At 41.6% G+C, this 12,656-nt stretch overlaps 1 protein-coding gene across 1 annotated transcript in view; it reads left to right on the top strand.

Moving 5' to 3' along the window:
- Positions 1–3,311: 3,311 nt before the first annotated feature.
- Positions 3,312–12,656, top strand: part of LOC310761818 (uncharacterized protein) — a 67,085-nt gene continuing 57,740 nt past the window's right edge. Inside the window, exon 1 of the mRNA XM_083612017.1 lies at positions 3,312–3,610. Within this exon, the coding sequence (XP_083468143.1) occupies positions 3,599–3,610 (12 nt within the window). The 5' untranslated portion in view covers positions 3,312–3,598. The remainder of the gene's footprint in view (positions 3,611–12,656) is intronic.

The following is a 12,656-nucleotide window of genomic DNA, read 5'->3' as shown; positions in this document are numbered from 1 at the left end:
TCTACTTGCACCTGGAGGTTGGCAGGTGCCAAAAAATGAATTAGAACACTGCAATAGAGATTCATCAGTAGAACTATTGCATAATCATTGGTCAATAGTTATAATTTGCAGGCAGCACACAGAAGCTTGGTTAAGAGTATGTGCAGCAATACACCATTTCACTTTGTGCCACATTATTCTTCTAATCTAATTTTGTAAGTGTAAGGTGTATGGGACGCGGGTGGCACCACAGAGCCTAGAGTTTGCTGATCAGAAGGTCGGCGGTTCGAATCCCTGTGACGGGGCAAGCTCCCGTTGCTCAGTCCCAGCTGGACCTAATGGTGACTGGACCTAATGGTCAGGGGTACCTTTACCTTTAAGGTGTTTAGGATTGAAATTAGATTTTTCCTCTGGTTGTAGTTGTCTACCTTTTTTCTTCTATGTCAGGACTGTGGAATAAATCTCAGGGACCTCCCCCACTAGTGGTTGTTGTTTTTTACATATAACATGCTTCAAACATAAGCAGAGGAAGTGGTAATGTGATATGTGCCGTATATTTACTCTTAGCGGTTAATCCCTACCCCAGAGATATTTTAGAGGTAAACTACCAGCTTCCTCACCCTCTTATTTAGCTAACTGTTTACAAGCCAAACCTTTTTTATAGCAGAACAAGCACACTTTATTTAATTAAAGCAGGCACGTCCAAAGTCCATTTTGGGGGCCCCTAATCCAGCCCGCCCTGTGGTAGTTTATTTCCTGGGGTAAAATCTTTCCTGGGGTAAAACCTCCACAACTCCAATCCTAAAAAACAACTTCATTCCTAAAAAAAGGTCAACAACTTTGGTCGGCCCCCACAGCCCTTCACTTCATCAAATCTGGCCCTCTTTGAAAAAAGTTTGGACACCACTGAAAAGAAGGAGAAACCCATTGATCACACATATTGGGTTCCTGATTCTTTTTCCTTTTTTTTGTGTGGATGGGCAGATTCCATCTAAAACTGCAGATGCATTTTCATTCCTTTCATTAATTGACCAGCTCTTTATTTTTTTGATTATTTTCTTTTATGATTCCTTCCTTGGGGATTACAGTAATGTCCTTAGGCTGCTCATAAGCCTTTCAAGTGTCGGGTTTATCTCTGGGAACAGAGTTTCCCTTTGCCGTTGGACGATGCTCAAGAAAGCAGTTGGAATCAGTTGTGCGACATAATTCCAAATCACTCGACAATTGTTTCTGTGTATCTGTCTTCATAAGTATCATGTTATGAAGGCGGAAGGAAGATTGCCTCCCGCTTATGGCATTTCCTCCTAGATGTTGTTAACTGTATCAGACTTCATTTATTTGTTTGGCTGCTTGAAGAGGTTTCCTTGATATATAAAAATCTGCTGAACAAGAGCGTGAACTGACTGAAATGCTTATGGGTGGTGAAAGTCAGTGTTTCAAAAACTGGTTGACCCAGGGATGTTCTAGGAACGAAAAACCAAACAAAGCCACAGTGTGGGCCTGATCTAGATGGGAGACAATTGGGAATCCCATGTATGATCAGAATATAATACAGTAAGTATTCTAAAAGATTTCCAAATGATCAGGAAGTGCCTTAAAAAGGAGAAGGATTGTAGAGCATCTGGTTTGCATCTAGGCTCCAGGTTCAATTACTCCAGCATCTCCACGCAGGGCTGGAAGTATTCATCTGAAGAGGGCCGGAGAGAGGAAAGGTCCATACAAGTCTTGCCCACAACATCCCTTTGCTTGCTGGCCCAAGTTCAAATCTCTTCACTTTCAACACAAATGTCTAAAAGTGGGTGGTTTCCAGGCTGCCTAACAGCCTTTTTTCCATGCTGTTAAAGGTAATGGGTAAAGGGACCCCTGACCATTAGGTCCAGTCGTGACCGACTCTGGGGTTGCGGCGCTCATCTCGCTTTATTGGCTGAGGGAGCCGGTGTACAGCTTCCGGGTCATGTGGCCAGCATGACTAAGCCGCTTCTGGCGAACCAGAGCAGTGCACAGAAATGCCGTTTACCTTCCCGCCGGAGAGGTACCTATTTATCTACTTGCACTTTGACGTGCTTTCGAACTGCTAGGTTGGCAGGAGCTGGGACTGTGCAACAGGAGCTCACCCCATCGCGGGGATTCGAACTGCCGACCTTCTGATTGGCAAGTCCTGGGGTCTGTGGTTTAACCCACAGAGCCACCCACCTATAGATAACTTTCAGAGTGAGTTCTCTTCTTTAGACTGAGTTGGTTTAAAATGGTGATTTAGAACACCTTTTTGACCATTGGGTGGAGTTTATTTTGTACCCTATGTCATGCTCCCGTTGGTCTTTAATCATGGTGAGGGGATTTGTAGTGTCTTGGAGTAGTATTTTATATATTGTAGATACCATCCCTTTTCTGTGTCCCTCTGTTGTTAAAGAAGGTTCCCCTGTAGGCCTGATACCATTGTGAAGGTGTTACATTCTTTGGTTAATGTGGTTGCTGGGTTTATGGGGTCTGGGGTTGTGACCATAAGGTCATCTGCAAAGAGCCCAAGTTTGTAGGTATTCAAAAGCATGCTTACTCCAACCTTGGAGACAAAGTACAGACATCCTGGCTAGTAGCTGTGCTTTTCTTTCTGAATTGTAGCTGTAACATCAAAATTGCAATGATGTTTATATTAGTTAAACTCAATGATAAATCTGCTGAAGAACATAGACTGAGAACTAACATGGAGAGGAAATTGGCAGGAGAAGAATGAGGTCATATATCTTTTTGTAATTTGTAAGGAAATAACAGTAAATATGTTTCCCACACGCTACTCACATGTTCTTTTGTTAGAGCCAGCCATGAAAAAATGCCAGAATTATTCAGAAATCATCTGCCAAGGCTTGCTTACATTCTCATACTGTGATTCCTTCTGGGTGCAATTAAATGCATATTAGGAATTGCATTCCCCTACAAACTACCACAAGCTGTTTTGCAAGCCACAGATCCCACAAAGCTATTTGGAGCTCAGGTAGAACATTTCGCTTTCTCTCATTGCAACTATTTCAGTGCATTCTCATGCATTGCACATGGCTAAGGTGGTGTGGCAAATCATGTGCAAATAGCAGAATAGTCACTGCAAATAGCAGAATAGTCGCTGCAAAAAGCAGAATAGTTGCTAATAGCTACTGCCAATAACATACACAAGGCACCTTAAATTCTGAGCTGCACATTCCTATGAACGTTTACCAGGATGTGATTTCCACTGTGTTGAGTGGGAAGTGTGTGCATAGGATTGCCCCATGAATTCCTAACATAAAGCAGCTTTTATTCTGGAAAAATTGGGAAAGTCACAAAACCTAGGCTGATAGAGCCAGCAATCAGAGCCATTATAAAACACCACTCTTCTGTTTTCATCTTCTTATCAGTCACACATCATGCATATAATTCTTACATGGCTTCTACATCAAACCAGATTGCTTCTTGACATTTGTCCAAAACCAGGTCATTCAACCACATCACCCAGTGGGTGCTCATAAACATCTTTGTTTTCAGCTGTGCTCTTTTAAATCTTCCAAACAAATTGAAATGAACCACTGTTCTATTTTCAAAATACTAAAAGGAAACCTTTTGAAGAAGACTTGCTTTTGCAAATAAAGAAATGCAACTAAAGGTAAATATCTCCTCCTCCTCCTCCTCCTCCTCCTTCTTCTTCCACGTTTTCCAGAATGCTTTCTTTAGTCTAAAGTCTTAATACATTTACATGGAACAAACCCTATCTAATAAAATGTTGTCTCAAGCTAGAACTCATCTTGCTATTGATTCAATACTATCTTTGAAGTATTGCTTAGATGACTGGATGGCTTTGAAAGAGAATTAGACTCAACCAGACTCACCCAGCCCTACTATGTTAAATATGTATTCTGTAGTTGACCTCCTTTGTAATGTTTTATTTTAAAATCTTTAAGATAATATTCTAGTTTTCTGTTATGCTGCTTTGACTATGTACTCTATATTTGACTTTCTTCAGATTGTTTTATTTATGTTTTATTGATTTAATATGCTGTAAACCGCTTTGAATTTTTTCTTAAAAATATAAAGTGGCATAGAAAATTTTTTTAGAGACATTTATGGAGAAAAAGGCTAAAAATGGCTACTAGCCAGTGTTAAGTATAATTGTTTAATTGACACTGAAATGGAGAATGTCTGATTGTGTGTTACTGAAGGCTTTAACATGGGGGGTTTCTATATTAAGCTCACTGAACTTCTATATAGGTTGATAACTGTTACTGTTTTCTGCTAATTCTGATGAGATGTTTAACTTAGATCACATGGGAGGCTACTGAGTTGCAAATTCGCCATCTTGGAAGGGTGGTAGCTGTTGTCTTTTGTTCCCAGGCAGTGTGGGAGTAAGGTGCCTCTCCAGGAACTGCATAGCCTTTGTGGCTGGAATGCAGGCAGGCTAATGGAGCCTGTGTGAGAGAAGCTAGGTTTGTCAGCTCTAATTATAAGCGATTTTATTTTTTATAAGACGCTGAGCATGTGTTTGGACAAGATATTGTGAAACTGTTTGGATGTAACATTTATTGGGTTTTGTTCTGTTTTGAAGAAAGTCGTGCAAGGAAGGTTTTGAATAATATCTGATGGGTCTGGATAATGTTTTATTCCAAAAGGAGTCTGTTTTTATGCACCCAGTTGCTTCAAGCTGCACAATACTTTAACATCTGCAATTGCCGCAAAGGCTAGGTTCTACCACTACTGTTGGAGTTGATATGCCTCCAAATGTCAGTTCCTGGGAATCACAAGTGCTGTTGTGCTTAGCCTTCTGTTTCCTTAGGCACATGGTTGGCTGATATGAGAAGAGGATGCTGTACTAGATGGACCACTAACCACTAACAGCAGGCTCTTCTCATCATCTTATGCTGAGATTTCTGAGTCTACCTTTATTTAATTTTGGTGGGGGGTAGAAGAGAAGTATTGGTCATCTGCAATACCATTTTCGTTGTCCTTGGCTACTTAGTTATAATGTTTCTTGAACAATACTTCAGATACAGACTATTTCAAACAGAGTAGTTTATACTTTGTTTAAAACAGTTACTAACAGGGGGAGGCCTCAGCGAAACTACAAGCTGCATATTTGCTTGGCTCTGCCTTCCTCCTGCAAAAACATTTGTTTCACAGCAAAAACAACTCCTGATTCACTTCTAATTACTTGGTAGGTGTGAAGGGAACGTTACCAGGCATTGCCAAAAATAAAGATGGTGCTCTTACTGATTATTTCCATCCTCTGGAAAAGATGGGCCTAGGCCAGAATTGCAAATTGCAGCCAGACAAGAAGGCTCCTGGAACACAAAGGTCTGCCTGGCAAACTCAGACCCAAGCCAAGCTAGATGGCTCTGGCTTCAGGAAAGAATTAGGGGCTCAATTGCTCATTTTTAAGCACGAGCTCATGGAGAGCTGGAGCACAATGTTAAAACCTCTAGGAGCCAAGATGGCTGTGTTTGGCATGCATCTTGGTCACATTGCAACATCGACCTCTGAAACTCTAGACATGGGACTTCAGAACTCAGAGCAATTATTATTACTGTGTTGAGAAAGCAAATCAATTAAGAAAAATCTGGACGCAATGCAGCTTTTCATCAGATGAAGAAATGTTCGTTTTTGTGGATTTTGGAAGGCACAGAAGACTGGGAGATTTTGGCTTTCATGTAAGTTAACATGGTTGATGACAGATATACTGGGATTTGAAATAATAGGTGCCCACTTTGAACGAGCACACAGCATGCATACATCTAAAGACACCACTCTTCCAATATACATTCCTTCTCACAATTCATTAAAAAAAGAGAATTAATTATGAAATTGAGAAAAATTAATGATTAATGAAGGAAAGCCAATAATGGTACTTCAAAATCCTAGCCAAAAGACTAGGTGCAGAATTCAATGGCCAGGTACATCATCATCATCATCTTTGAGGCTGGTAATGGCCATGTTGCAAAAGGCAGGAATTCAGTACTGCTGGGGCTTCTGTTTTCATTTATCTGTTGTCTGAAATGGTACCACTCACTCTACAATGAGAAAGCCCTCATGATTTCAACAGCATGTGGCTTGGAACCCCCTGAAGCTACCAAAGTAGCTTGTTGAAGGAGGAGGAGAAGGAGAAGGAGAAGCAGGACCTTCACATTGACACATTGCTTGGGAGTGACAAAATGGCGGCTGAACTTCACTGAAGAGACCAGCTCTGAATGACAAGCCAGGCAGACCAGACAAAGGACACCCACCAAGACCAGCTCAACAAAGACAGATGCATATAACATTCCAAGTATCATGATGCCTACTACTTTGCTTGATGTTTTCATCTTTATAGGCTATATTTCTAGGAGTCAATTTACTACATCGTCATATATTAATAACATGGGTTGAAGCGCAGGGGGGGGGGGGAGATGAGTCCCATGCCCATATTTTATAGTTCACTGAGAGAGAGGCGGGACGCGGGTGGCGCTGTGGGTTAAACCACAGAGCCTAGGGCTTGCCGATCAGAAGTTCGGCGGTTCGAATCCCTGTGACAGGGTGAGCTCCCATTGCTCGGTCCCAGCTCCAGCCCACCTAGCAGTTCAAAAGCACGTCAAAGTGCAAGTAGATAAATAGGTACTGCTCCGGCGGGAAGGTAAACGGCGTTTCCGTGTGCTGCTCTGGTTCGCCAGAAGCGGCTTAGTCATGCTGGCCACATGACCCGGAAGCTGTATGCCGGCTCCCTCGGCCAGTAAAGCGAGATGAGCGCCGCAACCCCAGAGTTGGCCACGACTGGACCTAATGGTCAGGGGTCCCTTTACCTTTAAGAGAGAGGCAGGAGTGGGGTTTCTTCTTGGTTTTCCTTAATTTGTATTAAATTCACTGTTACAGCAACTTCCCCCACAATGGAGTAGTTTTTACCTTAAAGTCTAAGTTCTCATTCTATCCTTAAGGACATAGACAAGGATTCTGTGAAAGTAATATAGCCTTTTTGATCAGACCATATACTTTCTTATCTATTTGATATGTCTTGCCAATTTGTTGTGAAACTGAGGACTAGGTAATTAACATTACAGCTTTCTGTTCTCTGTTACATCATTTTTTGTCCTCTTCTGCAAATATTCATGTAGTGATCGAGAAGGATCTATGTTCTCATACTACTAACATGCCCAGAGAACCTGAAAAATATATTTGTTTGGGGGGCACATGAAACTAAAACATGATGGGTCCCTTTTCATGGAAAACCTCCATGTAGAGCCTCATAAGGTGATTTTTAAAAAATTATTGAACTGAAAAAAGCAGATGAATCACTGACTTCAAACTAATATATTGCTTGAATGCTTCACCTATAGCACTGCCATGATGTCCCTATTTTCACCAGAGAAATGTTGGAGGGTATGAAACAAACAAAGCAGCACATGGAAGGAACTGGAATTTAGTCTAGTTCTGAGCACATTTGCAGATCCTTGTTGAAAAGCTTTGAATATTAAATGTTTGGGATGTAATCTTAGGGAAGGTCCTGCTCTGTGACAATTATGCATGATATAATCACTATAAATAAAGGTGGGGAAACAGTTTTTGTTTTACCTGGAAGCATCCTCCCCACTCCACCCCAAAAAAAATTGGTTCACCCATGGAGTCTGCTGGAGTTGGGCTCTATTTTTCCTAACTACTGCAGGAACTTATCAAATGATCTCATATGCTGTCTGCTCCATCCTAATCCCTGTCACCTGGAACTCCTACTAGAGTTATAAATCATGAGTGGGGTTGATAGTCATTTTGGCTCAGGAATAGCCTGTCAAATGCCTGTGTTGGCATCTATGGTGGTGGCAGCCAGAAAAAAGCCTATCAGGCATATTTCAGGAGCTATTGCCAGACCCTTCCTTGAGAGTGGTATACACTGTTCTCAGGAAGCGTCTGGCAGTTTTAATTTTGGAGGGAGGGTCCCCCAATGAGAAGATTTAAGGATATATTACTGCATCTGTTCTGAAGACAGGGGTTTCTCCTCAAAAAACTTTGTTCAGACTGGTGTGTTTGTTCAGACACCAGTGCTGGTGCTAACACTAATACTACATTAAAAAACAAAGCAAAACCAAAAATGAAACTGATGAGGCTACTGAAAGTCAAGAAGTAGCATCATGAAGGATAACGCAGGAAGGCAGAGTTATAGGCTGCCACCAAACAGGGGTGCCAACTTGAAAAAAAATATGTGGGGGCAGGTAAGCCCCGTATCTGTTAGGATTCCAGCTCTGTGTTTGCAGTCATGGGATTGTTGTCTATCACATGAAGGTGTATGTTTTCATTCCACAGTATGGGAAGTGACGGAGGCAGGATGTTTGTATTACTGTGTTCTGTGCAGTGGGACTATTGTCCTTTGTTTCTTTCTCTTTGCTGACTGATGAGAAAGAGGAAGGAGCTAAGTTGGAATGCTCCGAGTGTATTATATGTAAATAAAAGTAGATTAGCCAAAATGCTGTGCTACTGGGTTCTGTTACTCAAACTGCCAATACTCTGCAGGATCGTAAGTGTGCTGATGCCTCTTGGTATCAGTTGCTGTGATGTTCAGGCTGAAGAAAGCTTTTGAAGCTCCTGAACGATCGACCAGGCACACTTTGGGATCCGCACAGTTTGCGCAACTTGTGTAACAGACCTCAGCAACTCAGCATTTTGGCTAATCTACTTTATTTACATATAAACACACACGGAGCACTGCAACATGGCTCCCTCTCTCTCTAGCACCAGACAGCAAAGAGAAAAAACAAAGGACAATAGTCCCACTTCACGGAACACAGTAACACAAACATCCTGTCTCCGTCACTGCCCACTCTGTAGAGTCAAAACATACACCGTCATGTGAAAGACAACAATCCCATGACTGCAATCGTGGAGCAGGAATTCTAACAGGGGGCTTGAGCCAGAATTGAATAGAAAGGAAGTAAAATAAGCCCTTGACGGACAGTACACTGTCCTGGGTGCTGACCCAAGAGCTGCATAAGATTAATCTAGAAGCCAGTGAGGAAACTGCGTAGGACTGGTAGTTTATAGTATGTCTGAAAGAAAACCATATGCCTATTTCTACTTCATTGAATAAAGGTCACAAGAAAAACATCTGGGACATGATTAGCTATCATACAACCTTTTAAATAATGCTGTGGACAAGTTAAGGGCATTGCGAAATTACTTTTTAATAGGCTATGTCTCAGTCTGCGCCAAATCTTGATTTCCTGGAATCATTTTTTTAATCATCTGTTTATCATTCTTGCTGTGGAATCAAGCCAAGTGATGCAGCACAACTAGATACTTTGAAGTCTAGTAATGTTACCACAATTTCCACTGTGTGTGCCTGAACAACTGACAGGCCGCCTTTCCAATTAACAAAATAGCACTTAGCTCGGCTTCCCCAGTGTGACTTTCCAGGATTTCAGGTATACAATTCCTGTGGTGGCTGGCCCATTAGGGCAAATGGGATATTGTTCTACTAACCTCAGTCTTGATTCCTCCAAGACCACCAGCCTGTATTCTTACTTAAAACCAGCCCTGGGTGCCTGCTTCCTCCTCTGTAGTCCTTGTACAACTGAGCAGGGAGGTGGATGGGGACAAAGTAATTAGTTGGCTAGTCCAGTAACGTCTAGACCAGGCACGTCCAACAGGTAGGTCGTGATCTACTGGTAGATCACTGGACTTCTGTGGTAGATCACCGGTAGATCACTGGCTCCCCTAAAAAAAGCATTGTACCTCCCAAAAAACGGGGCTTTCCTCCTCACCAAAAAAGCTCAACAACTTTGACTGAACCCCCAAAAAGGGGGTAGATCACTGTCAGTTTTTAACTCTGTAAGTAGATCACAGTCTCTTGGGAGTTGGCCATTCCTAGTCTAGACAACAAGATGTTGCTGAACTACAAAGTGCACCATCCCTCACCACCAGCCACGCTGATGGGTGTCATAGTCCAACAATATCTGGAGGGTGCAACAGCTGCTACCCTTGGTCGAGAGGGCTTATCCTTCTTTAGGTGGAGATGCCTAGATGGCAGATCAGCTGGGAATTAACCTGTAAACTTGCAATTCAACTGGTTTCTTTTTTTCTTTTTTTTAAATAATATTTATTACTTTTAAAGATTACAAAAAAGGAAGAGAAAGGAAAGAAGACAAGAGGGAAAAAAAAACAAAAGAGAAAAAACACAATACAATACAATATATAGACAATACAAAACACAACCTAAACACATTAAACTAAACACATTAAACTAAACTAAACAAAACCCTAACCCTAACCCTAACCCTAAATGAAACAAAACAAAAACAATTTAAAAACATACATCACACCTTTTCCATACTCTATCTTTCATTCCCTTGTTTCCTCGACCTCCTCTCACCTCCCTTTTTGTATTCCACGTCTATTAATTGTTTCAGCAAATCCTTTCCATCTTTCTCTATTTTCTATCATATTATAAATATCTTAACATATTTTTAACCTTATTTTCCATTAAGACTAAAATACTTATATATGCTTAACTCCTTATAACATTTCTGCTAAGGCCATAAAATTTCATTCCACCATTTTTCTACCACTCATTAATTTTACAGTATTTCTATATATAAACTTTAAATTTTCCAATCTTCTTCCACCATCTCCTCTCCCTGGTTTCGGATTCTGCCAGTCCTTTCTGTCAATTCCATATAGTCCATCAACCTGGAGATCTTATGTCCGAGGCTCTTAACTCTTTTCCAGGTCCCTTCTGCTGGTCTTCTTCATATTCTTTAATGCTAAAGAGCAGATCTCGGGAAGACTCCAACCTAACAATACTTTTATTCCTTCTGGACAGGTCAGCCAAATTTCCATAGTTGAAGCTAAGATCCATAAAGTGTTTCAGGACATGTTTCAAAATTCCTCCAAATCCAAAGGCCCCCAGAACTTCAATCTCCTCCAAACCCAAGTCCATGTCCCAGAAGTCAGTTAATCCCTGCATAGAGGGATCTTTCCAACTTTCCTTCTTCAGTCCAAGCCGGGATCCGATCCTCAAAGTCTGACTTTTTCTAGATTCAATCATAAAAGGCCTCAACTTATAGTCCTCAATTTGCTTCTGTAAGACTGAGGATCCCTCTTGTATTACTTTAGGTTCAACAACAACAATTTTCTCCTTCTCCTCCACAATTTGTCCTGCCAAAGTAGATTCCTGTACCAAGTCCTGAATTATTTCTGTATTGGTGCTCACTTTTGGTCTCAAATTAATCACTTTTTGTCCCAAGTTGTCAATTTTAAAAGCCATGTCATCCGTCTTCTTATGAAGCTGTTCCAGCGAATAACTTATCTTGCATAATACAGTCACTATGGTTTCTCCTGTCAACATTTTTAAATAGTCCAAGGCCAATCTCTGGTTCTCACAATTTCTTATCTTGCAGCTGGAGATTCCCCAGTTACACTCCTGTAACAGTTTCAAAAGCTCCCTCTAGAGGGAAACAATCTCCACTTGTATCAATCCTTTCAAACACAACTCAAGCCATAAAGATAGTTTCAATTTTCAGTTACTTTTCCTCCTTTTTAAACGCAGAAGAGGACAATGGAACCAGTATCTTTCTCTTATTTAGCTAGCTGTCAAATACGTTCTGTTCGCAGTCAATGAACTCTCCCAAAAGGTCACTCTTTCTGGCAGCCCGTTTCCAGGTTCAGAGCAGTGGTAATTTGATTTTTCACTCTCTCCTGCAGGCTCACTAGGTCCAAAATTTCCCCCCTCTTCTCCTGCTTCCAAGGGGTTTTTTGTAATTTTAACCGATGGAAATTTAATCCTTTGCCAAAGGCTTTCCAAGACTTTAGCTTGTAACGTCTTTGCTTCAATCTATTTACAAAAGAGGAAGGCGGACTTCCTGTTTAAGACCTTCCCGTTTCGGTGCCAAATTAAAATATTTAAAGATCCAATTTTCCGTTCTACTCACGGGTAGTTGTTTAAAGTCCAATTGTCCACAGGAAAAAGTCAGCGCTCTCTGGCAACAGCAATGCGGCTTCACTCTGTGAAAAAAGCAGTCAATTCGAAGCACCGCGCCACTCACCCCACTTCGCTCCGGATCCCCAAAACAGGGTTTCCCCGCGAGTAGGGGAGGCGCAAAAGGTGCCAGCCAAATCCCAGGTTCACAAGCTTCTCCCGCTTGTGATTTCAATGGGTCTCCGCTTTCGCCGTGGCGGTCAGACCCTGCTTTTCACGGAGCAATTTCCTCCCGATCGGAGGAGCTCCGCCATTGCTGGAGGCGCCAACCCGGAAGTCCGCAATTCAACTGGTTTCAGTACCTTGATTGGTGAAACTCACCTGGGCTGGATCTACACTGACCTGTTTAACATTACTTTCTCCTGTTAGAAAGATATAGATATGCTGTTCTAAAATGCCACAGGACATACCTGTTAATTACCTTGGCTTTTTTTGGGGGGGGGGGGTTAAATGTAAGTAATGCCCGGCCACACCATTTTCCAAAACGCTGTTTCTTTCCCTGCTAGGATGGAAGAAGCAAAAAACCCCGAGGAGAAACTGAACACTGTCCCTTGAATACCATTGGAGGAGGGATCAGAGTTTAAATGCAGTAAAAAAAAGGGCAAAACACTGCATAGGGACATATGAGCAGTGTTTCACCTATACGGCAGCATAAAATGATTAAAAATTAAGTGATAAAAAGACAAGGTAATAATGCATTATGAATGTAAAAAGTAGGATGTCATGTGTC

This window comes from Podarcis filfolensis (assembly GCF_964270895.1).
Source record: "Podarcis filfolensis genome assembly, chromosome: 4".
NCBI lineage: Eukaryota > Metazoa > Chordata > Lepidosauria > Squamata > Lacertidae > Podarcis > Podarcis filfolensis.
This window is presented reverse-complemented; position numbering and strand designations above follow the sequence as displayed.